The sequence below is a fragment of the Procambarus clarkii genome, chromosome 63, assembly GCF_040958095.1.
Source record: "Procambarus clarkii isolate CNS0578487 chromosome 63, FALCON_Pclarkii_2.0, whole genome shotgun sequence".
NCBI lineage: Eukaryota > Metazoa > Arthropoda > Malacostraca > Decapoda > Cambaridae > Procambarus > Procambarus clarkii.
Genome location: NC_091212.1, coordinates 22386100 through 22409093, shown reverse-complemented (window position 1 = coordinate 22409093; position 22994 = coordinate 22386100). Strand labels below are relative to the sequence as shown.

Genomic DNA, 22994 nt, shown 5'->3' with positions numbered 1-22994 from the left:
CAACACATCTTAAGTGATATATAACGGTGCCATCTTAAAGTGCCAAACATTTCCGTAGTGGCGGCAACACCGTTGTTATAATGATTAAAGTGCCAAAGCAACATGCACGAGTGAGCCGTGGAAATGTAAGTGTATCTACGGAGGGGGGGAGAAAGAGTGCCACCGCGGGCCCAAACAGTGCCACTATCACAGCACCTGCAACTAAATCAAAATTATCTCTTGACGACATGGGCCACAACAATCAATCGACAGAACCTGCCGAGTGCCAGCCAGACGTCAGAGGCGTTGCCACAGTGACATCCACGGCGATGATGGCACCGTGCGTAAGGCCTCACTTGCCAGGCCAAAAATCGTCAAAGTGCCAACCCACACGAAACGTGGCATTCCCCTCCTCATCGACTGCAATACCTTTAAGTGCCGCTGGGTCTGAGTGCCCCAGGGCCACCCCTCCACCCCTCGGGGCACTACTCTACCACTGAGCCACCAACAGCTCGCCAAGTTACCTCAACATCGCACAAATCTAACCTCAACGGGGATAATAAACATGAGAGAATTCATATATAAAAACACACACACACAGGGGGAAGATGGGGGGACGGCAGGATATGTTTAGCAACGGAGTCAAGTGCACAGGTGGTGTGTGTGTGTGTGTGTGTGTGTGTGTGTGTGTGTGTGTGTGTGTGTGTGTGTGTGTGTGTGTGTGTGTGTGTGTGTGTGTGTGCATCTGCCCAGCTTTCCTGGCCGAGTTGTGCACTAGTTCCCAATCCCCGCCTCTCCTGCGTCTGATCAGTTAGTGCAACGACTATTGAACAAATCCACAAGGGCCGTGACGAGGATTCGAACGTGCGTCCGAGAGCATCCCAGACGCTGTCTTGATCGACTGAGCTTTCTGGCGCTCCTTTGCCAGTAAGTCCACTACGGGCTCACCATAGCCCGTGCTACTTGGAACTTTTTGTTCCAAGTAGCTGAATCTTAAACAACAACAATAACATACTGAAGGTACTTACTGAGCGAGTCCCGACAGTGTTCCAGCTCGTGTTCATAAGGTCGTGGGTCGAGTTGTTCACTCTCGGTGAATGGTTCACAATTTTTCCAGATTTTAGATTGTTCTTTTTTAACTGGAGACTTCAGACGGGGCTGCATATTCCATCGCTGGTGTGACATAGGTTATAATGCTCGGAAGACTCTCTTTGGCTACCTAACTGAAACCTACTCGGACATTTGTCATGTTAATGTTTTCCTCAGATGCCAGCTTTATAATCCCTAATCATATCCTCCATTAATTTGCATTTGTCAAGAGCTAAAATATAGCAGCCATCTTTCTGATTAATGCAAGAGCACATTCAGGTCTCCTTGTAGTCTTTCAAAGTCTGCAATCTGTTCTTATCACCATTGCAGCGTCCACAAACAAAGAATATGAATGACCCATTCCCTCTACCACAGGAATAGAATAGACCCCCGTGGGCACCCTACTTGCATTTCTCTGTCCACTAGCATTTCTCCTCTTTCACCATTACCCTCGTTTTCTACCAGGAAGCAGCTGTCTAACTCACAGGTACCTATTTACTGCTAGGTGAATAGGGACATCAGAGTGAAACAAACTCTGTTCGTTTGTATCCGCCTCCGCCAGGAATCGAACCCTGGCGGAATTCGATTCCAGGGTTCGCTTCCTGGAGTTAACATTAGGACTACGATCCCCAAGTGCTGTGTGTGTGTGTGTGTGTGTGTGTGTGTGTGTGTGTGTGTGTGTGTGTGTGTGTGTGTGTGTGTGTGTGTGTACTCACCTAGTTGTGCTTGTGGGGTTGAGCTCTGGCTCTTTGGTCCCGCCTCTCAAACATATACCTGTGTGTGTGTGTGCTTACCTACTTGTACTCGGCTAGTTGTGCTTGCGAGGACTGAGCCTTGGCTCTTTGGTCCGCGCGCGCGTGCGTGCGAGTGCGTGCGTGTGTACGTCTGTCAAAATCACTAGTCTGGCCACAAGCTGGGGGACTGCCAGTGGTATGACGTCACGCCCTCTGCCCCGCCCACACTGGTGACGTCACGCTCACGTGCGCCTGGCGGGCCTGGGGACGTGACGTGAACGAACGCCTGCCGGTGAAGTTGCCACGTGCCGCCGCCGCCGCCGCTCTCACTCTCCCTCCTCCGTCTACACCGCACTTGCTGCCTCATACACCTGATCCCAACAACCACTACACCATCACCTTCATTATCACCCCAAGACGTACGTAAGCCAAAGGTAAATACTGAAAATCTGAGAAATATTTTCAAAGCGACCACAACAGCGCACGAGGAGGGAGCAAGAAATATCACTGCGTTTAGTCGCCGTTTCAAAATATATCGCGCAGAGCGCTGGCGTCGACACCCTAAACGACCTAAAGCAATTTTGATCAAAATAAAATGTCAAAATCTTCCTATTTTATGGCAATTCGATGCCCAAAATGGCCCGAGGGAGGGGGGGGGGAGGGATAACATTATAAATAACAGCGTAAATCGTGGAGAAAAATAACAACTTTGGAGCCAAAAAATGGTGGTAATCACTTGGCCTCCCTGACATGTCGTAAGTCTCCTGGGACCGCTGAGGCTCGCTTACTGGCTGGGACAAGTATGAGCGTTCACTCTAGCCTCGCTTAATGCTTCTGGACAAGTATGAGCGTTCACTCTAGCCTCGCTTAATGCTTCTGGACAAGTATGAGCGTTCACTCTAGCCTCGCTTAATGTTTCTGGACAAGTATGAGCGTTCACTCCAGCCTCGCTTAATGCTTCTGGACAAGTATGAGCGTTCACTCTAGCCTCGCTTAATGTTTCTGGACAAGTATGAGCGTTCACTCCAGCCTCGCTTAATGCTTCTGGACAAGTATGAGCGTTCACTCTAGCCTCGCTTAATCCTTCTGGACAAGTATGAGCGTTCACTCCAGCCTCGCTTAAACCTGGATAAGGATCAACGCCTGCTTCAGTCCAGGATTACGTGCTTAGCTCGTTTATACAATTATCAGCGCTTACTTCAGAATTATTTTAGTCGCTAATCATTGGTGTAATTGTCAGCGCTTACTTATGCCTTACCTTAACAGGTAACTCACTGGTACAAATTTTTGTACTCACACAGGTGAGTACAAAATACACAATTTGGGACTCCGGTAAACAGGCTGTGAGAGCTTTCCCCTCCCATAAGTCATGTTAAACTTTACCCTATTAGTTTCCCTGGAAAGGAATGGTGCCCAACCACTTGGACGGTCGGGGATTGAACTCCAACCTGCATGAAGCGAAACCGTCGTTATACCGTCCAGTCCAAGTAATAGAAGCAAGTTATGATTTGCTTCAAGTGGTAACTCATTCAGCAATCAATTCTCCCAAAATGTTAGTTTTTTAATATTAATTTTGTACAAAGCACAAAAATTAACATCCCTAGGCCTCGTACTGCTTATATAAGTACTATTATTGGGCCTAAGAAACGTACATTATTCCAAGGAGTGCTTGGACAAGTTAAGTTCTATAGTTACATTTCCAATTTTATACTATGTCACTGTATTTAACAGTGCTGAATATACAGTACGTCAAGTTGACTCAACAATACAAGACGAACATTTCCTTCTGTACGTTTGACCAAATAGCTGTTCTAAGTACTACCATTTTAAGGGGATGGGCTGAAATTTCGTCAAATGTCACCACGTTACGTCAAGTGCTATAAAATGAAGTAAATATTTCTGGGGTAAATTAAGTCCCCCCAAGCTGCTTGGCTGGCGAGAGATTTGGCCTTGAACGTCAATGTCCCGCGATCGAACCGTTCAATTTCTTGATCACCCGAGCTTGAATCATACGTCAGCCTGCTCCACCAGATCACCAAACAGCAGACCTGACCAGAAACCGGGCCACGAGAACACTGATCCTTGGAACCTTCTCATGGCAAATGTATTTCGAATTAATCATTTCATCCTCTCCCTTTCATTCCTTACCCCCAGCACGTGGGGTCGTCCTCCACACCCCTCTGTACACCCAGCCTACACTCCGAGGCAACAGTGTAAATACCGACTGTTCCCAACGTTAATAAGTCAGTATTTGACTCACGCATCTGGCAACCAAGAATATGGTTGTCAGAGGCGTGTCACAAAGCGTTCTTTTCAAATATACATTATCATCATATATTGGGATTTATGCATAGATGGACCTAGAAGAGGTTAGCCCTTCCAACACACACACACACACACACACACACACACACACACAAACCAGAGGGATTGACAAGGTGGAAACAGAGGAAATGTTTACAATGAATAACAACAGAACAAGGGGGCACAAGTGGAAGCTTAATAGAGACTCAGATGTGTCATAAAGATGTTAGAAAGTTTTATTTTAGCGTAAGGGAAGTGAGTAAATGAAATGACCTCAAGGAGCAGATTGTAGAGGCTAACTCCATCCATAACTTTAAAACCACATATGATCGAGAAATAGGCCAAGAGTCACTGCATTAGACAACCAATGGCTAGAAAAGCGGGGGTCCAAGAGCTAGAGCTTGATCATGCAGGCACAAGTAGGTGAGTACACACAAGCCCTGCCGTTCACGCCACTTCTGGAATTCATAAAAGTGAGCAATGTGTGTGCGCCTACTGGGTAATTCTTTATGAGTTCTGGCCAACATATGAAAGAATGAGGGAGGGAGGGAGAGGGAGGGAAGGAGGGAGGGAGAGGGAGGGAGGGAGAGGGGGAGGGGGAGAGGGGGAGGGGGAGAGGGGGAGGGGGAGAGGGGGAGGGGGAGGGGGGGGAGGGGTAGGGGGAGGGAGGGAGGGAGAGAGAGAGAGAGAGAGAGAGAGAGAGAGAGAGAGAGAGAGAGAGAGAGAGAGAGAGAGAGAGAGAGAGAGGGAGGGAGGGAGGGGGAGGGAGAGGGAAAAGGAATGGTGTCCATAACCACTTGGACGGTCGGGGATTGAACGCCGATCTGCATGAAGCGAGACCGTCGCTCTACTGTCCAGCCCAAGTGGTTGGGTGGAGGGAGGGAGAGGGAGGGAGGGAGAGGGAGGGAGGGAGGGAAGGAGAGAGGAAGGGGAGGGAGGAGGGAGAGGGAGAGAGGGGAAGGGGACGAGGAGGGAGAGGGAGAGAAAGGGGTAAGAGAGGGAGAAAACCCTATTGCAGTTGTAGTTCTAACCAGAAAACACTACCAGCGTCAACCAGCGTCAACACCATAATAACCCGTCTGGCCCCCAAACCTGCGCACGACACACTAACAACTCACACACGCAATATACCGTACAATAATTGGAATAAACTTGGAAATTATCATTCAAGAAACGACAATTACTCGATCCAAGTGAAGTGCTGCCATGAGCACGGTAATTTAAAGGTGCAGAGTTTTTCCTTATATGTAGTTTGGGTCACACATAGCCTGGTTGTTCGCAATATGTAGTTTTATCTAATTTGTATTATTATTTCCATTATGGAAACGTGCCGAGGTAAAGTAGGATAATTTCATTCATTGGTTCTAAAGTACCTAATTGCGAGCAATTTGCATAATTTTCCTTTCAGCAAATGAGTGAAGGTGTCACACTGAAACAGGCAAGGTGTCACACTGAGACAGACAAAGTGTGACACTGAGACAGGTAAGGTGTCACACTGAGACAGACAAGGTGTCACACTGAGACAGGCAAGGTGTCACACTGAGACAGGCAAGGTGTCACACTGAGACAGGCAAGGTGTCACACTGAGACAGGCAAGGTGTCACACTGAGACAGGCAAGGTGTCACACTGAGACAGGCAAGGTGTCACACTGAGACAGGCAAGGTGTCACACTGAGACAGGCAAGGTGTCACACTGAGACAGGCAAGGTGTCACACTGAGACAGGCAAGGTGTCACACTGAGACAGGCAAGGTGTCACACTGAGACAGGCAAGGTGTCACACTGAGACAGGCAAGGTGTCACACTGAGACAGGCAAGGTGTCACACTGAGACAGGCAAGGTGTCACACTGAGACAGGCAAGGTGTCACACTGAGACAGGCAAGGTGTCACACTGAGACAGGCAAGGTGTCACACTGAGACAGGCAAGGTGTCACACTGAGACAGGCAAGGTGTCACACTGAGACAGGCAAGGTGTCACACTGAGACAGGCAAGGTGTCACACTGAGACAGGCAAGGTGTCACACTGAGACAGGCAAGGTGTCACACTGAGACAGGCAAGGTGTCACACTGAGACAGGCAAGGTGTCACACTGAGACAGGCAAGGTGTCACACTGAGACAGGCAAGGTGTCACACTGAGACAGGCAAGGTGTCACACTGAGACAGGCAAGGTGTCACACTGAGACAGGCAAGGTGTCACACTGAGACAGGCAAGGTGTCACACTGAGACAGGCAAGGTGTCACACTGAGACAGGCAAGGTGTCACACTGAGACAGGCAAGGTGTCACACTGAGACAGGCAAGGTGTCACACTGAGACAGGCAAGGTGTCACACTGAGACAGGCAAGGTGTCACACTGAGACAGGCAAGGTGTCACACTGAGACAGGCAAGGTGTCACACTGAGACAGGCAAGGTGTCACACTGAGACAGGCAAGGTGTCACACTGAGACAGGCAAGGTGTCACACTGAGACAGGCAAGGTGTCACACTGAGACAGGCAAGGTGTCACACTGAGACAGACGAGGTGTCACACTGAGACAGACAAGATGCCACACTGAGACAGGTAAGGTGCCACACTGAGACAGGCAAGGTGCCACACTGAGACAGGTGCCACACTGAGACAGGTGTCACACTGAGACAGGTAAGGCACAACCGTCTCTACCACTATCCACCACTATAACCAGCATCGCAGTCCACCCCAAGATTTTCTCATCCTAAAATAAAACTTGAATACTATTAAATTATCAGCAGTTTTTATTTTTATTTTATCTTCAAGAAAGGAACGCTTCGAGTTTATAAGTTCAAAACAGTGAACTTCCTGAAAGAATTATACATCTTTAAACGAGTTTGAAACAATAACCTTGATAAGGCAAGCAATTTTAAACTTGTTGAAGTTAAGATCCCTGTTATATGAACAGTGTGTGCATAGTAAGATGAATCTTAGCATACCCCCATAACTGCTGATAACCTAGCACGCTTTGCAATACCTTTACACAGAATTACACACAATTTGTGTGTAATTCTATGTTTCATAATTCTAATTATGGGTGTAAATTTACAAACACACCCATATTATATATATATATATATATATATATATATATATATATATATATATATATATATATATATATATATTATTAAATATGACCGAAAAAGTAAGATTAATAATTCTAACACGAATTTTCTCGATCTTTCTTACGTTTCTTTTCACTGTTGATGGTAATTCAAAGATGAATTCTCCAAAATTCATTTTTATTTCTAGTCTGACGCGACACTTGAGCGCGTTTCGTAAAACTTATTACATTTTCAAAGACTTTAGTTTACACAAACACACACAACTTTAACTGAATAGAGCTTAAACATCTTTCGAGTTTTTATACCTACATTATAGTGAAGTGACATGTTACAATAGTTTTGGATGAGGTGAAAATAAACTTTTAACACAAGACCGAACACGAAACAATGAAACAGGTATTAAAAGTAGGTAACTGCAGAAGGCCTATTTTTATTGGCCCATATTTCTTGATGCTTCTATATTGGAGCGGAGTCTTGAAGTGGGTAGAATATAGTTGTGCATTAATTGGCTGTTGATTGCTGGTGTTGACTTCTTGATGTGTAGTGCCTCGCAGACGTCGAGCCGCCTGCTATCGCTGTATCTATCGATGATTTCTGTGTTGTTTGCTAAGATTTCTCTGGTGATGGTTTGGTTGTGGGAAGAGGCTATATGTTCCTTAATGGAGCCCTGTTGCTTATGCATCGTTAAACGCCTGGAAAGAGATGATGTTGTCTTGCCTATATACTGAGTTTTTTGAGGCTTACAATCCCCAAGAGGGCATTTGAAGGCATAGACGACGTTGGTCTCTTTTAAAACGTTCTGCTTTTAAACGCCTCACTTTAAATACTATTTAAAGTAATTTAAAGAGAGGCTTTTGTACTATTCAGGTTTATCATTTGATATTTCATCTTCTTTTTGAGTTTTTTCAGGCTTACAATCCCCAAGAAGGCATTTGAAGGCCCTCGTTCTGCTTTTAAGCAGAACGTTTTAAAAGAGACCAACGTCGTCTATGCCTTCAAATGCCCTCTTGGGGATTGTAAGCCTCAAAAAACTCAGTATATAGGCAAGACAACAACATCTCTTTCCAGGCGTTTAACGATGCATAAGCAACAGGGCTCCATTAAGGAACATATAGCCTCTTCCCACAACCAAACCATCACCAGAGAAATCTTAGCAAACAAACAGAAATCATCGATAGATACAGCGATAGCAGGCGGCTCGACGTCTGCGAGGCACTACACATCAAGAAGTCAACACCAGCAATCAACAGCCAATTAATGCACAACTATATTCTACCCACTTCAAGACTCCGCTCCAATATAGAAGCATCAAGAAATATGGGCCAATAAAAATAGGCCTTCTGCAGTTACCTACTTTTAATACCTGTTTCATTGTTTCGTGTTCGGTCTTGTGTTAAAAGTTTATTTTCACCTCATCCAAAACTATTGTAACATGTCACTTCACTATAATGTAGGTATAAAAACTCGAAAGATGTTTAAGCTCTATTCAGTTAAAGTTGTGTGTGTTTGTGTAAACTAAAGTCTTTGAAAATGTAATAAGTTTTACGAAACGCGTTCAAGTGTCGCGTCTGACTAGAAATAAAAATGAATTTTGGAGAATTGATCTTTGAATTACCATCAACAGTGAAAAGAAACGTAAGAAAGATCGTGAAAATTCGTGTTAGAATTATTAATCTTACTTTTTCGGTCATATTTAATAATATATGTCTACAGGAACGACTGCTACAAAAAAAAAAAAAAAAAAAAAAAAAAAAAATAATATATATATATATATATATATATGTCGTACCTAGTAGCCAGAACGCACTTCTCAGCCTACTATGCAAGGCCCAATTTGCCTAATAAGCCAAGTTTTCATGAATTAATTGTTTTTCGACTACCTAACCTACCTAACCTAACCTAACCTAACTTTTACGGTTACTTAACCAAACCTAACCTAAAAAGATAGGTTAGATTAGGTTAGGTAGGGTTGGTTAGGTTCGGTCATATATCTACGTTAATTTTACCTCCAATAAAAAAAAATTCACCTTATACGTAATGAAATGGGTAGCTTTATCATTTCATAAGAAAAAAATTAGAGAAAATATATTAATTCAGGAAAACTTGGCTTATTAGGCAAATCGGGCATTGCATAGTAGGCCGAAAAGTGCGTTCTGGCTACTAGGTACGACATATATATATATATATATATATATATATATATATATATATATATATATATAATGACCCTCGGTTCGTGGGGAAAATGTGCATTGAAGTTCCTGAAGGAATTGGGGGGACAAATTGATCAGCGCTACAAAAGACCAGAGAGCAAAAAGTTTCTTGTTCCAGCGCCTCAGTGTTGCGATTCAGAGGGGAAATGCCTGTTGCGTCTTGGGCACTAGTCCAACTTCAGAGGAATTCGAAGAAGTGTTTGACTTGCAACAATGATCGAACCCATCTGTGACATTCATCAATGTTTCCCATTGTTGTGTTTTTCAAGAGATCCATAACCTAATATATATATATATATTATATATATATATATATATATATATATATATATATATATATATATATATATATATATATATATATATATATATATATATATATATATATGTGGTCAACTATTTCCTCTAGTCCAGGTTTAAGCCACGGAAGATGAAATATCAAATGATAAACCTGAATAATACAAAGGCCTCTCTTTAAATTACTTTAAAAAGTATTTAAAGTGAGGCGTTTAAAGTATATATTGTTCAGTATTTTTAAACACCGACTCACCACATACATAACACACGGACACACTCGCCCCATGACAAAATCCGGGGAGGATTAACTGGGAACCAATCCCTAAGTCCATAACCGTTTGCCCCTGTTCGCCCAACAGCAATTGGAGACCTGAGATTAAACTGATTGGCGGGTCGTGTTCTAGGGGAAAAACGTGTAGGGTAAGGCTTACCATGAGCTATGAGAAGGGAAAACTCTCCCCCTACCTAACAGGAGTGTTAGTCCTCTCCTCCTGTACCCACCTGAGGAGGAAGGGAGGGAGTGGGGTGCGGGGGGGGGGAATTCAATTGAAATACAAGTTGTATGGTGAATGCAACAAGATATATAAATTGATCGGTGTTTTAATAATATATTATATTCAGTCCATTTCCCTCCTTCCCTCAATAAGGCGCTCTTCTCAACACCATCAAAGCAAGCCTCATGCCCACTCTTTGTCCTCCGTCAAAATCCGAGATCGCTGTTTCTCGACAGAACCCGTCCATGTGTGCTGGTGACAGGACTTCAGGGGTGTGCGCGCGAGGCTTCATCGCACCTTTGTTTTTTAATAGGAATCGTCAAACCTGTTTCAGAGGAATTATGGAACCGTTTTAGGAGCGTCAACACCTGTTCTAGAGGCACTACTGTGCCTCTTTCAACGAAAATGGACAGAGCACAAAAAGCTCTGGGGCCAGATTCACGAAAGCACTTACGCCAGCACTTACGAACGTGTACATCTTTCCTCAATTTTGACGGCTTTGGTTACATTTATTAAACAGTTTACAAGCATAAAAATTTCCCATTCAACTGTTGTTATTGTTATAAACAGCCTCCTGGTGCTTCGAAGCTCTTTAACTGTTTAATAATTGGAAACAAAGCCGCCAAAGATTGAAAACAAATGTACAGGTTCGTAAGTGTTTGCGTAAGTACTTTCGTGAATCTGGCCCCTGGAACTTAAACACCAGCCGCTTAAGTGTCGAGAGGCGGGACCCAAGAGCCATAGCTCATCACCACACTGTCGCAGGATCAACAAACTGCTATAGAGGCACATGGCTCGAAGCACTGCGTCACGGATTGAAACGAAGCGTCACGCAAATGGTGTGGACGCAGTCAAACCAGAGGGATGTTACGGGGCGTGACCTCGCTAGCGTCACAGTCGCGACACAGTGTAAACCGTCACACCACAGTGTAAACCGTCACACCACAGTGTAAACCGTCACGCCACAGTGTAAACCGTCACGCCACAGTGTAAACCGTCACGCCACAGTGTAAACCGTCACGCCACAGTGTAAACCGTCACGCCACAGTGTAAACTGTCACGCCAGTGTAAACCGTCACGCCAGTGTAAACCGTCACGCCACAGTGTAAACTGTCACGCCAATGTAAACCGTCACACCACAGTGTAAACCGTGACGCCACCGTGTAAACCGTCACGCCACAGTGTAAACCGTCACGCCACAGTGTAAACCGTCGCGACACACTGTAAACCATCACGCCACAGTGTAAACCGTCACGCCACAGTGTAAACCGTCACGCCACAGTGTAAACCATCACGCCACAGTGTAAACCGTCACGCCACAGTGTAAACCATCACACCACAATGTAAACCGTCACGCCACAGTGTAAACCGTCACACCACAGTGTAAACCATCACGCCACAGTGTAAACCGTCACGCCACAGTGCAAACCATCACGCCACAGTGTAAACCGTCACACCACAGTGTAAACCATCACGCCACAGTGTAAACCGTCACGCCACAGTGTAAACCGTCACGCCAGAGTGTAAACCATCACGCCACGGTGTAAACCGTCGCGACACATTGTAAACCGTCACGCCACACTGTAAACCGTCACGCCACAGTGTAAACCGTCACGCCACAGTGTAAACCGTCACGCCACAGTGTAAACCGTCACGCAATAGTGTAAACCATCACACCACAGTGTAAACCGTCACGCCACAGTGTAAACCGTCACACCAGTGTAAACCATCACGCCAGTGTAAACCGTCACGCCACAGTGTAAACCGTCACGCCACAGTGTAAACCATCACGCCACAGTGTAAACCGTCACGCCACAGTGTAAACCGTCACGCCAGACGGAAGTTACGCAAAAGCCTTGTAGCTACGCCAGGATTCATCAACCATTTACCCAACCACTAACGAAACCAGTACATCTTTCCTCAAGTGTGCCGACTTTGTTTACATTTATTAAACAGATTATGAGTTCAGAAGCAAAACGAGGTTGTTTATAACAATAATAACATGAGGTTGTAACGTGTCGAAGCTCGTAAACTGGTTGTTCAATTGAGGCTTTGTTTACATTGACTACAGATATACAGGTTTCGTAAGTAGATGGATAAATGCTTAATGAATCCTGGGAATCGTATCCGTCTAGGGGGGTGTGGTTCTATTGTCTCGGGACATTCTGAATATTTTTCTCAAGTGGACCTGTTTTTACCCATTCCTGGTCCGAACAACCCATCGCCCTATCTTATCTTGAGATGATTTCGGGGCTTTAGTATCTCCGCGGCCCGGTCCACGACCAGGCCTCCATCCCCAAAAAGCAGCCCGTGACAGCTGACTAACTCCCAGGTACCTATTTACTGCTAGGTAACAGGGGCATAGGGTGAAAGAAAACTCTGTCCATCGTTTCTCGCTGGCGCCCGGGATCAAACCCGGGACCACAGGATCACAAGTACAGTGTGCTGTCCGCTCGGCCGACCGGCTCCCTGGTCGATCTTACTTCACCTTACCCTCCTCTATGCAACTTAATTTGAACTCGTAAGAAACGTCTTACCTACGTAAATAAATTACAATTCAATAACACCTGACTAACTCCAAAATATTTAGAGCAGAGGGCAAGTAGGTCTACGAAAGCCTAGGCCTATTTGTTGTGGTGTGGACCTAAATATAATGCATTGCTCATAATATAACTTGAGGCCTTTACACGGCTTGAGAATGGTCCAGGACGGACCGAAACGTCGTCGTTCCTTCACTTTCCTGATTGTGTAGTTTGGTCATTAATAAAACTTCATATATTCAAATCTATCCACCGAGCAAAATGGTGCGACGTGAGCAGTTTTTAGCATGTTGTTCAAGCACCACTCACTACACATGGTTCAAGCACCATTCACTACACATGGTTCAAGCACCATTCACTACACATGGTTCAGGCACCATTCACTACACATGGTTCAGGCACCATTCACTACACATGGTTCAGGCACCATTCACTACACATGGTTCAAGCACCATTCACTACACATGGTTCAAGCACCATTCACTACACATGGTTCAAGCACCATTCACTACACATGGTTCAAGCACCATTCACTACACATGGTTCAAGCACCATTCACTACACATGGTTCAGGCACCATTCACTACACATGGTTCAGGCACCATTCACTACACATGGTTCAGGCACCATTCACTACACATGGTTCAGGCACCATTCACTACACATGGTTCAGGCACCATTCACTACACATGGTTCAAGCACCATTCACTACACATGGTTCAGGCACCATTCACTACACATGGTTCAGGCACCATTCACTACACATGGTTCAGGCACCATTCACTACACATGGTTCAAGCACCATTCACTACACATGGTTCAAGCACCATTCACTACACATGGTTCAAGCACCATTCACTACACATGGTTCAAGCACCATTCACTACACATGGTTCAAGCACCACTCACTACACATGGTTCAAGCACCACTCACTACACATGGTTCAAGCACCATTCACTACACATGGTTCAAGCACCATTCACTACACATGGTTCAAGCATCATTCACTACACACGGTTCAAGCACCATTTTGGTACTATTGCGTGATACTCAAGGTTCAATATATGTGTTGGTGGTTCAACACGACGCAGGCACTGAAGACGACGTGTGTGCCCGACAACGGATCAATATATATATATATATATATTATATATATATATATATATATATATATATATATATATATATATATATATATATATATATATATATATTAACCATGGACCACTGCACCAGTGATTGCTGATGCAGTGGTGGTTAGACACCTGGTGGCCTGGGTTCGAATCCTCCGAGGGGGTCTCAGAGTTATAGGGATATAATCATAGATGCTTTCTCTCAAAAGATCAAATAACTACTGAAAGGAGTCAAAAACTCCCTGACGGCCATTATAACTACTTCGTTAGCTAACAATTACACTCAAGGACCGGTTGTTGGTGTTAGACCAACAGGAAAAGTCTCTCCTCTCACTGGGACCAACACCGGACACTAACGCTAACACTTGCCATTGCAGGAGCACGACCTCTGTCTATTCTATTTAGTAACTGGTATACATATATTGGTGTTAACTGATACAAACAGGTGTAGATATATTAGAAAATTATGGATAGTATTCAGGACTCAAAATATTCAGACATGCTGTCATACTTCAGGGCAAGCTGGCTTGCTGCCGCGCACACACACACTAAAACAAACCCACCCACCACAAACCCATCAGCAACACAAACCCACCACCAACACAAACCCACCACCAACACAAACACGCCAACACTGACCTGGAGCGACGGGTTGTGGGGTCTTTCATCACCATCACTTCATTAATATCCCCAAACTTGCTGAAATACTCCCTCAGGCCCTCTGGAAATAAGCGAGAAACAGTCATTAGCACTGAGGTATGGCGGAGATGAGGGAAATTATCCCCGGGAAACATCTGTATTGATTAATAGCTCAGGCTCATTTCTGAGGGGAGATTAGGGCAAGATAACTAGGGTAGAGGGGAACTGGGGAAGGTAGGTGAGGGGAATTGGGGAGGGGGGAGGAAGTTGGGGACGGGAGAGGGGAAGGTAGGTGAGGGGAATTGGGGAGGGGGGAGGAAGTTGGGGACGGGAGAGGGGAAGGTAGGTGGGGGGGAAGGGGAGGGAGGAGATGAAGTGGAGAAGGTATAGAGGGAATGGGGAAGAGGGGAGAGAGAGAGATAGATGGCTGTGGGAACAACTTTTTTGGGGGGAGTAAAGAGGAAGGAGAGGCGTAGGTGTAGGAAAGTTTAGAAGTGGGAAATACAGTGGAGTTATGAAAGCAGGCGGGCTGTCCGCCTTGCTGACACGATTCCCTCCTCTCCAATAGTACATCGCATTTTGACCTATAACTCCCCTTCGGCCATAAACGGATGTACTAAAAATCATAGCGGCTCGCAGAATTTACAATGTTCAGTCTTCTATTCGTGGGTCCTCGGTTAGGTTAGGTTCGGGCAATTTAGTACATCAGTTTAGTGACGTTGTGACTGCTGGAGAGGACGGACTGGTGGGGAAGGGGCTTGGGTAGGAAAGGCAGCAGAGTTAGAAAAGAAAGAAAGATTTCTTCTTTCTTCTTTCTAGGGAAGAAGGAGAGAAAGTAGAAAGGCAGGGAGGGAGAGAGGAAGAAAAACACAACACAGTCATTATGAAATCACAACACTAAACAAAATACACATGTAAATAATTAATAAATTAGATTTACAATGGTATTCCAATTAATAAGTCATTATTAACATCATCACAGTGATGGTATATAAGTTGCAAATTGTCATATATATGAGTACGAGTTGAAGATGTACGAACAAGTATATAAAATTAGCACCATTAACAACAATAGAACATAATATATATATATATATATATATATATATATATATATATATATATATATATATATATATATATATATATATATATATATATATATATCCCCCATAGAAGAGAACACCCACTTCCGTGTACATTAAAACACCCGCCTTGCCACCTCAACTAACCATCTTCACTATATAAAATATATATATATATATATATATATATATATATATATATATATATATATTACCGTGGAGAAACGCCGTGATGACGCTTAATATCCCGCGTGCGGCAATACCAGGCCAACCCACGCCACCTCCAAGGTCTATTATTCTAGGCATTCTCTAGTGGTAAAGCAACCTTGCGAATCTCGAACCATTCCCCGTGTACCAACCAGCCAGAGGGAGTATACTCCCAGAAACCATGATACTTGAAGGATCGAGAGAACTGTTCCCCTGGTGGCAATAAATTCTTAAACAAGCCTGTGGTTTTTGTTTTCACAGAGGTGGGGAAAGGAGTCGATTTCTGACTCTTGTTTGCAAACCTTTACCCTACTGGTTTCCCTAGAACACGACCCCGCCGATCGGTTAATAACCAGGTACCCAATTACTGCTTGGTGTTGGCGTCCCAGTCAATCCTCCCTGGTCAGGACTGGAACTCATACCAAATCGGTGGCGGGGTGAGTGTGTTAGTAGTGCTCCACATGGGACTAACTTCACCAGACCAAACAGTCTTACGAACCCACTGTTAAAACATGCCGAAAACGTAAATATATGCGAATAAGGAATTAGTAAGCAGAAAGATTAATAACTGCACAATAACCTTGGAGAGAATACGGTGTAAGACTAAGTGATGGTGGAAAATGTTTCACTGTAGACAGGGAGTGAGTGAACCATGTAAGGTAAGGTAAGGTAAGGTAACCATGCCTACATGTCGTCCACCGCCCCCACCCCGGCATTCATAAATGACGTAACATTTATAATTCTCAGAGAGATATTTGACAGGATCAATGGTACGTCCGGGCTGGCGCCCCAGTACACCCTCTACCTCCACTCTACACACAGGCAAGTGCAGCGGCACAACTTCACATTTGGCTACGCTGTCAAAGATGACTAACACACACACGCGCTTGAATACGCAAGTTAACGCACGTCAAATTGTACTGACGCGCATCAGTCGACCAAACACGAATGCAATTCGTTACATGTCCACACGAACAGTACAAGATATTTTTTTCGCAGTTGCAAAACCGGACGTACAAGCCATTCACGTGAGATTAATATACACACAAAAATAAGATTATGACAACAGTTGTAGCTCTCCAAAAAAAATATAGGTAAACATAGGAAAAAATATTTTGACAGTAAAAGTTAAACAAACAGGTTGTTCGCGTAACTGAACACCTGTGCAGTTTTTAACGGACATAAAGCTATACTGTGCAAGGTAGAACTACACTGACGGAGTTCTTGGTGGCTCAGACCTGGTTCATGGTGGAGACGTTGACAAATGCTGATGTACAGAATACCATCCATCGAAAAGTGAATACAAGGTCTATCAGCCTCTGGAGGGTTCTCAAGGTCTATCAGCCTCTGGAGGGTTCTCAAGACCTATCAGCCTCTGGAGGGTTCTCAAGGTCTATCAGCCTCTGGAGGGTTCTCAAGGTCTATCAGCCTCTGGAGGGTTCTCAAGGTCTATCAGCCTCTGGAGGGTTCTCTCAAGGTCTATCAGCCTCTGGAGGGTTCTCTCAAGGTCTATCAGCCTCTGGAGGGTTCTCTCAAGGTCTATCAGCCTCTGGAGGGTTCTCTCAAGGTCTATCAGCCTCTGGAGGGTTCTCAAGACCTATCAGCCTCTGGAGGGCATCTCAAGGCCTATCAGCCTCTGGAGGGTTCTCAAGGTCTATCAGCCTCTGGAGGGTTCTCAAGACCTATCAGCCTCTGGAGGGTTCTCAAGACCTATCAGCCTCTGGAGGGCATCTCAAGGCCTATCAGCCTCTGGAGGGTTCTCAAGACCTATCAGCCTCTGGAGGGTTCTCAAGACCTATCAGCCTCTGGAGGGCATCTCAAGGTCTATCAGCCTCTGGAGGGCATCTCAAGGTCTATCAGCCTCTGGAGGGTTCTCAAGGTCTATCAGCCTCTGGAGGGTTCTCAAGGTCTATCAGCCTCTGGAGGGTTCTCAAGACCTATCAGCCTCTGGAGGGTTCTCAAGACCTATCAGCCTCTGGAGGGTTCTCAAGACCTATCAGCCTCTGGAGGGCATCTCAAGGTCTATCAGCCTCTGGAGGGCATCTCAAGGTCTATCAGCCTCTGGAGGGTTCTCAAGGTCTATCAGCCTCTGGAGGGTTCTCAAGGTCTATCAGCCTCTGGAGGGTTCTCAAGGTCTATCAGCCTCTGGAGGGTTCTCAAGACCTATCAGCCTCTGGAGGGTTCTCAAGACCTATCAGCCTCTGGAGGGTTCTCAAGGTCTATCAGCCTCTGGAGGGTTCTCAAGGTCTATCAGCCTCTGGAGGGTTCTCAAGACCTATCAGCCTCTGGAGGGTTCTCAAGACCTATCAGCCTCTGGAGGGTTCTCAAGACCTATCAGCCTCTGGAGGGTTCTCAAGGTCTATCAGCCTCTGGAGGGTTCTCAAGACCAATCAGCCTCTGGAGGGTTCTCAAGACCTATCAGCCTCTGGAGGGTTCTTAACGCCTATCTGCCCAAATTACACACCACCTAAATATTACCCCAAAAGTTAAACCAAGTCGGAAATAAAGCAATACCTAGCTCCTAAAGCTACAGCTAACCACGCACAAGTTATTATCGGCAAAACCAGAATTATTGGCCCCGGCTTCGGATAACGCAAAGCCTTAAATAACGCCAAATCCTTGCATTTTGCACAACCTTACATTTGGTGGCACCTTAAATATCGACAAACCGTAAATAGCACCAAACTTCACATTCCAAACTATGGTTAATGCCCGTGACACACGTATGACACAAGTGTCAACCGGCGACACACCCATGACAAAAGTGTCAACCAAACACCCATGACAAAAGTGTCAACCAGCAACACACCCATGACAAAAGTGTCAACCACCAACACACCCATGACAAACGTGTCAACCAGCAACACACCCATGACAAAAGTGTCAACCACCAACACATCCATGACAAAAGTGTCAACCAAACACCCATGGCAAAAGTGTCAACCAGCAATACACCCATGACAAAAGTGTCAACCAGCGACACACCCATGACAAAAGTGTCAACCAGCAACACATGCATTAACAAGACAGATAACCATATAGGTAAAACCATATGTTCTATTCTAATCCGTCATCATCACCCACTTAAATGACTAAATACAAATTCTGAAACAGGTACCACTGGTGGAAACGAAGAAACTGCATAAATACTCACTAACAGTGGTCCTGTTTACAGAGGTCACTGTTTCAGACAAACAGGCACACGGTCTTGTTAATTTAACAGGGAATATTCCAAACAGAGAGGTGAACATCCCGGTTAAAAAAGGGAATAATTCAAACAGTAGGTGAACGAAGAGAGAGACGAGTAAAGAGAGGAATGAGCAACCAGAGATAAGAAAAAGGTGGAAGGTAAGGTAATACGTCTCCCACAGCTTCAGAACCTCTTACGTCAGCACCAAGAGGCGCCACACAACAGTCCTGGCGTACGCACTCCAAAGGTAACGCCACACAACGGTATCATGCACAAATGCCAACGGTAACAGCACAACGGTTGAGTCGCACACATCAACGGTAACATCAGAACGATTGGGTCACACCAAAGGTAACATCACAACGGTTGAGTCACACCAACGGTAACATCACAACGGTTGAGTCACACCATCGGTAACATCACAACGGTTGTAACGCATATAGACCAACGGTAGAACCACGCAATAAACAGTTGTGATATAAAACAAAACACATCCCCAAAGCAAGCAAGGTAAACAATCCGTAACAATGAAAACAACTACGACCCCACAGAGTAGTAAACAATAGTTCACATAACACAGCACAAGATGAATAACAATGCCAATAATAAACACACACAAAAAAATAAACAGATGTTCATATCGTTCACAAAATATTAACAACAGTTCAAGGATGAAAAACGCGTCAGAAACAAGACCGATTTGTCCACTTTGAGAAAAGAAGCAAGTACTAATAAACAAAAATTATAGGTCTAAAAATTCCCAACGTATTCTGAATAGCAGCCATTAGGCCTACTGATTCTCAGCTCAAAACACAACTCGTCAAATACGTCGCATTTGGTGACGGAATTGACCCATCAGTTCAAAATGCTAACTATAAGTACAAATTAAGCGCGGTAATATTGAGGTTTTCCATGCGTCGGCCTCGATAGGGTAGGGCGGGTTGCTTGGGTTGGTACGTTTCTGGGCAAGCGAGGTTGTTGCAGTTTTGACGGAGTGGCCAATAGAGAAAACGAGCTGTATAGCAAAGCTCTTGAGAACGATAACAATCAACAAACACCGTATTAACGAGACGACCTCCCGTGTTATCCGGACACTGACAGGGGCCGATGGTGTTTCGGTGTCGGTGGGCCGGTTTACGAGCCTCGAACGGATTACTCAATTTTTTAAATTTTAAATTTTTAAATTTTGCCCCGAGGGGCGAGTTTATTGGGCAGTGCCACTAAACCTGAGAGTGGACATACCGCCATAGCAGCAGCATGTACAACACTCCCCAATAGGAAGAAAACCCGCTGGGTTGTTCATCCTGTCACTTGTACCCAGACACAGCTAGGACTTGCTTAACTGAATTTTTGTTTTGTTTCTGTAATATTACATGAAACCCAATGTGGCTGCTCTATGGAGCCTTACCTTAGTCCACCTGAAAAAGTTTGCCGATAACCCTCTCTCTCTCTCGTCTCCCTTCTACCTTCTACTCTCTCTTCCTCCTCATGCTCCTACCATCTTTCCCTTACTCCTGTATCTCCTGCCATCATCATCTTGCTTCTCTCCCCCCTTTCCACCAGCGTTTTTAATCCTCCACTCCCTTCGGCACAAAATTAAAAAAAAAATCCTTCTCTTCCTTTCCCCCAACTCTCTACAACTTCAATACCATTCCCCCTTTTACCCTCGCCCACTTCCATCTCCCCTTTTCGCCATAACCTATTCCGAAACAAATCACTTTTCTTCTTATCAAAACAGATGTTCTCCTCCCTCAAGAGCCCAAGACGCCGCCCCTCATATTAATCCGCAGCTTCCTCTCTACCACCAGACGCGCCAACAGCCACGCGCCCCCAGCGACGACGGAGGCGGTACTTCGGGTCACCACGATAACACCAAAGGGGCCTAATGGACAGTTAGGAAAAAGGGTGTTTTTATCTTTCGTGTGTGGGGGTGGAGGGAGGAGTGGGGAGGCTGAAATAGAAGAGGAAGGGTTGGGTTTGGGGAATGGGGAAGGGTTGGGAATGGGGAGGGGTTTGAAGGGAAGGGGGGACGTCCGTCCAGACCCCCCTGGTCAAGTCCCCGTCATATAAACATCCCTCCCATACAGCCATCAGTAAAATCCCCGTAAACTACAAACTTTTAGGGGCTGGCTATAAAGGAGAAGAGAACAGGGCACTCAAACCAAAGGTTAGCTCCGTGTCCTCGTACTTAACACGGCGAAAGCAAAATAAAAATAACTCTTGGTTATGTGAAATTAAAATTATATTTCAATATTTTTATTTATGTCATCTCATTTTTCACTGTGCACAATGGAGGTTTAAAGTCGTCCGGTCGTCCACGGCACTTTAGTGTAAAAATCCCCTTCACACGATAAAAGTAGTGAAGTGCACTTATGAATGTACGAGCCAAAGTGCTTGTTTGTAAATACACGAACTCATGATCATGTGCAAAAGGAATTTTTTGTGTGTAGGTTTGCATACTTAAGTCAATTCCTGGCTTCTTAGCCTGATTCAATAGGGAGGAGTGATAGTTTTTGTTTTTTTAATTTTGCCCCAAGGGGCGAGTTTATTGGGCAGCGCCACTCATCCTGTGAGTGGACATACCGCCATAGCAGCCTGCACAACACTCCCCAATAGGAAGAAAACCCGCTGGGTTGTTCATCCTGTCACTTGTACCCAGACGCAGCTGGGACTTGCTTAAGTGTCTCAAGTGAACAGCTCCTCAAACAAGAAGATTAATATCTGTCAACCCTTAAAATCTTACGTTATCTTGCGGATGCAAAACGGGGGAATTTTTAAGAACAGTATCAATATTTGACTTTCCCTAAGTCAAACAATGTGGGGTTTATTATTCTACACATATTTCTAATGTCTCTCAGGTGTTCACATTCTTTCAGGTAGTGGTCAAGGCGGTTTCCGTCACTCTCATCACAGATTCTGCAAGTCCGCTGCTCAGCTGTTGTTTCCATTCCAAATCGCCATGGATATTTGTATCCAAGACTTATTCTCGCTATTACTGATTCTCTCCCACGGCCACCGGGAGAGAAGAACACTTTTGACACTTTTGTCAAAAGTGACACTTTGTCAATCCCCGACCGTCCAAGTGGTTGAGCAACCTTCCTTTCCCCCGTCCCATCCCAAATCCTTATCCTGATTCCTTCCGAGTACTATAGAGTCGTAATGGATTGGCGCTTTCTCCTGATAGTACCCTTCCCTCTGTTTATATCTGAGACATGGAGATCAGAGAGCGCGTAAGTCTGCCGTGGACATAGATTGCAAGGGGGGGTGGAGGAGGAGGTAGAGGAGCATAATGTGTACATGCTCTCCGCTGTCAGAAGAACTGTTTATTTCCTTAGGCGGCCAGCCAGTACCATCGGCAGCGGCTGCCAACCATCTAAGGTCGGGGTGCAGATGGGTGGGATGAGAGGAAGAACAGGCCGGGTTGAAGCCCAACAGGAGGCGGACAACAGACAAACGCTATCCTGAAGCTGGGACCAAGAGTGCAGGTAGAGACGCGGGGAGATTGTACCCCCCTGTGTCTCTCTCCCCAACCTCCACCCCCTTGACTGCCTGTCTCACTAGCACTTCAACTAACCCATGGCTGGCACTTAAACTAGCCCTTGACTACCACTTAAAACAGCTAAATCACAACAAGGAACCCTATACGCGTACCTACTCGACTCCCATCTCTTGGTGAAGACGGATGGAGTTGGGCAGGGGAAGAGGGGGAATAATAGAGCCAAAGGATAAAAATAAAGACAGAGCGAAGAATGAAGAAATGGTAGGTTAAAACAGGGGAAGGTGGTTGGTGGTTGGTGGGAGGTGGGTGGTGGTTGGTGGGAGGTGGTTGGTGGGTGGTGGGTGGTGGTATGGGACGAGAAAGGGTTATAAGTTGATTTAACTGTCTGCCGTAATAGGAACTCAAAGTGACTGTGACAAGTTCCCCCGCCCCAGGTGGCGGTTACAGTTTTGGGAATGGAAACTCGGGACCTGATCTAGAGATTTGGGACAGAAAGTGATTACAACTGGAGGTTA

The 22994-nt window shown here is 45.2% G+C and overlaps 1 protein-coding gene across 2 annotated transcripts in view; it reads right to left on the bottom strand.

Annotated features, from left to right (window-relative positions):
* The window catches only part of LOC123769465 (RNA-binding protein Musashi homolog Rbp6), a 1480583-nt gene that overhangs the window by 1344628 nt on the left and 112961 nt on the right, over positions 1–22994 (bottom strand). For both annotated transcript variants that reach the window (XM_069308801.1, XM_069308802.1), the window contains exon 3: positions 14499–14580. In XM_069308801.1, the coding sequence (XP_069164902.1) occupies positions 14499–14580 (82 nt within the window). The remainder of the gene's footprint in view (positions 1–14498; positions 14581–22994) is intronic.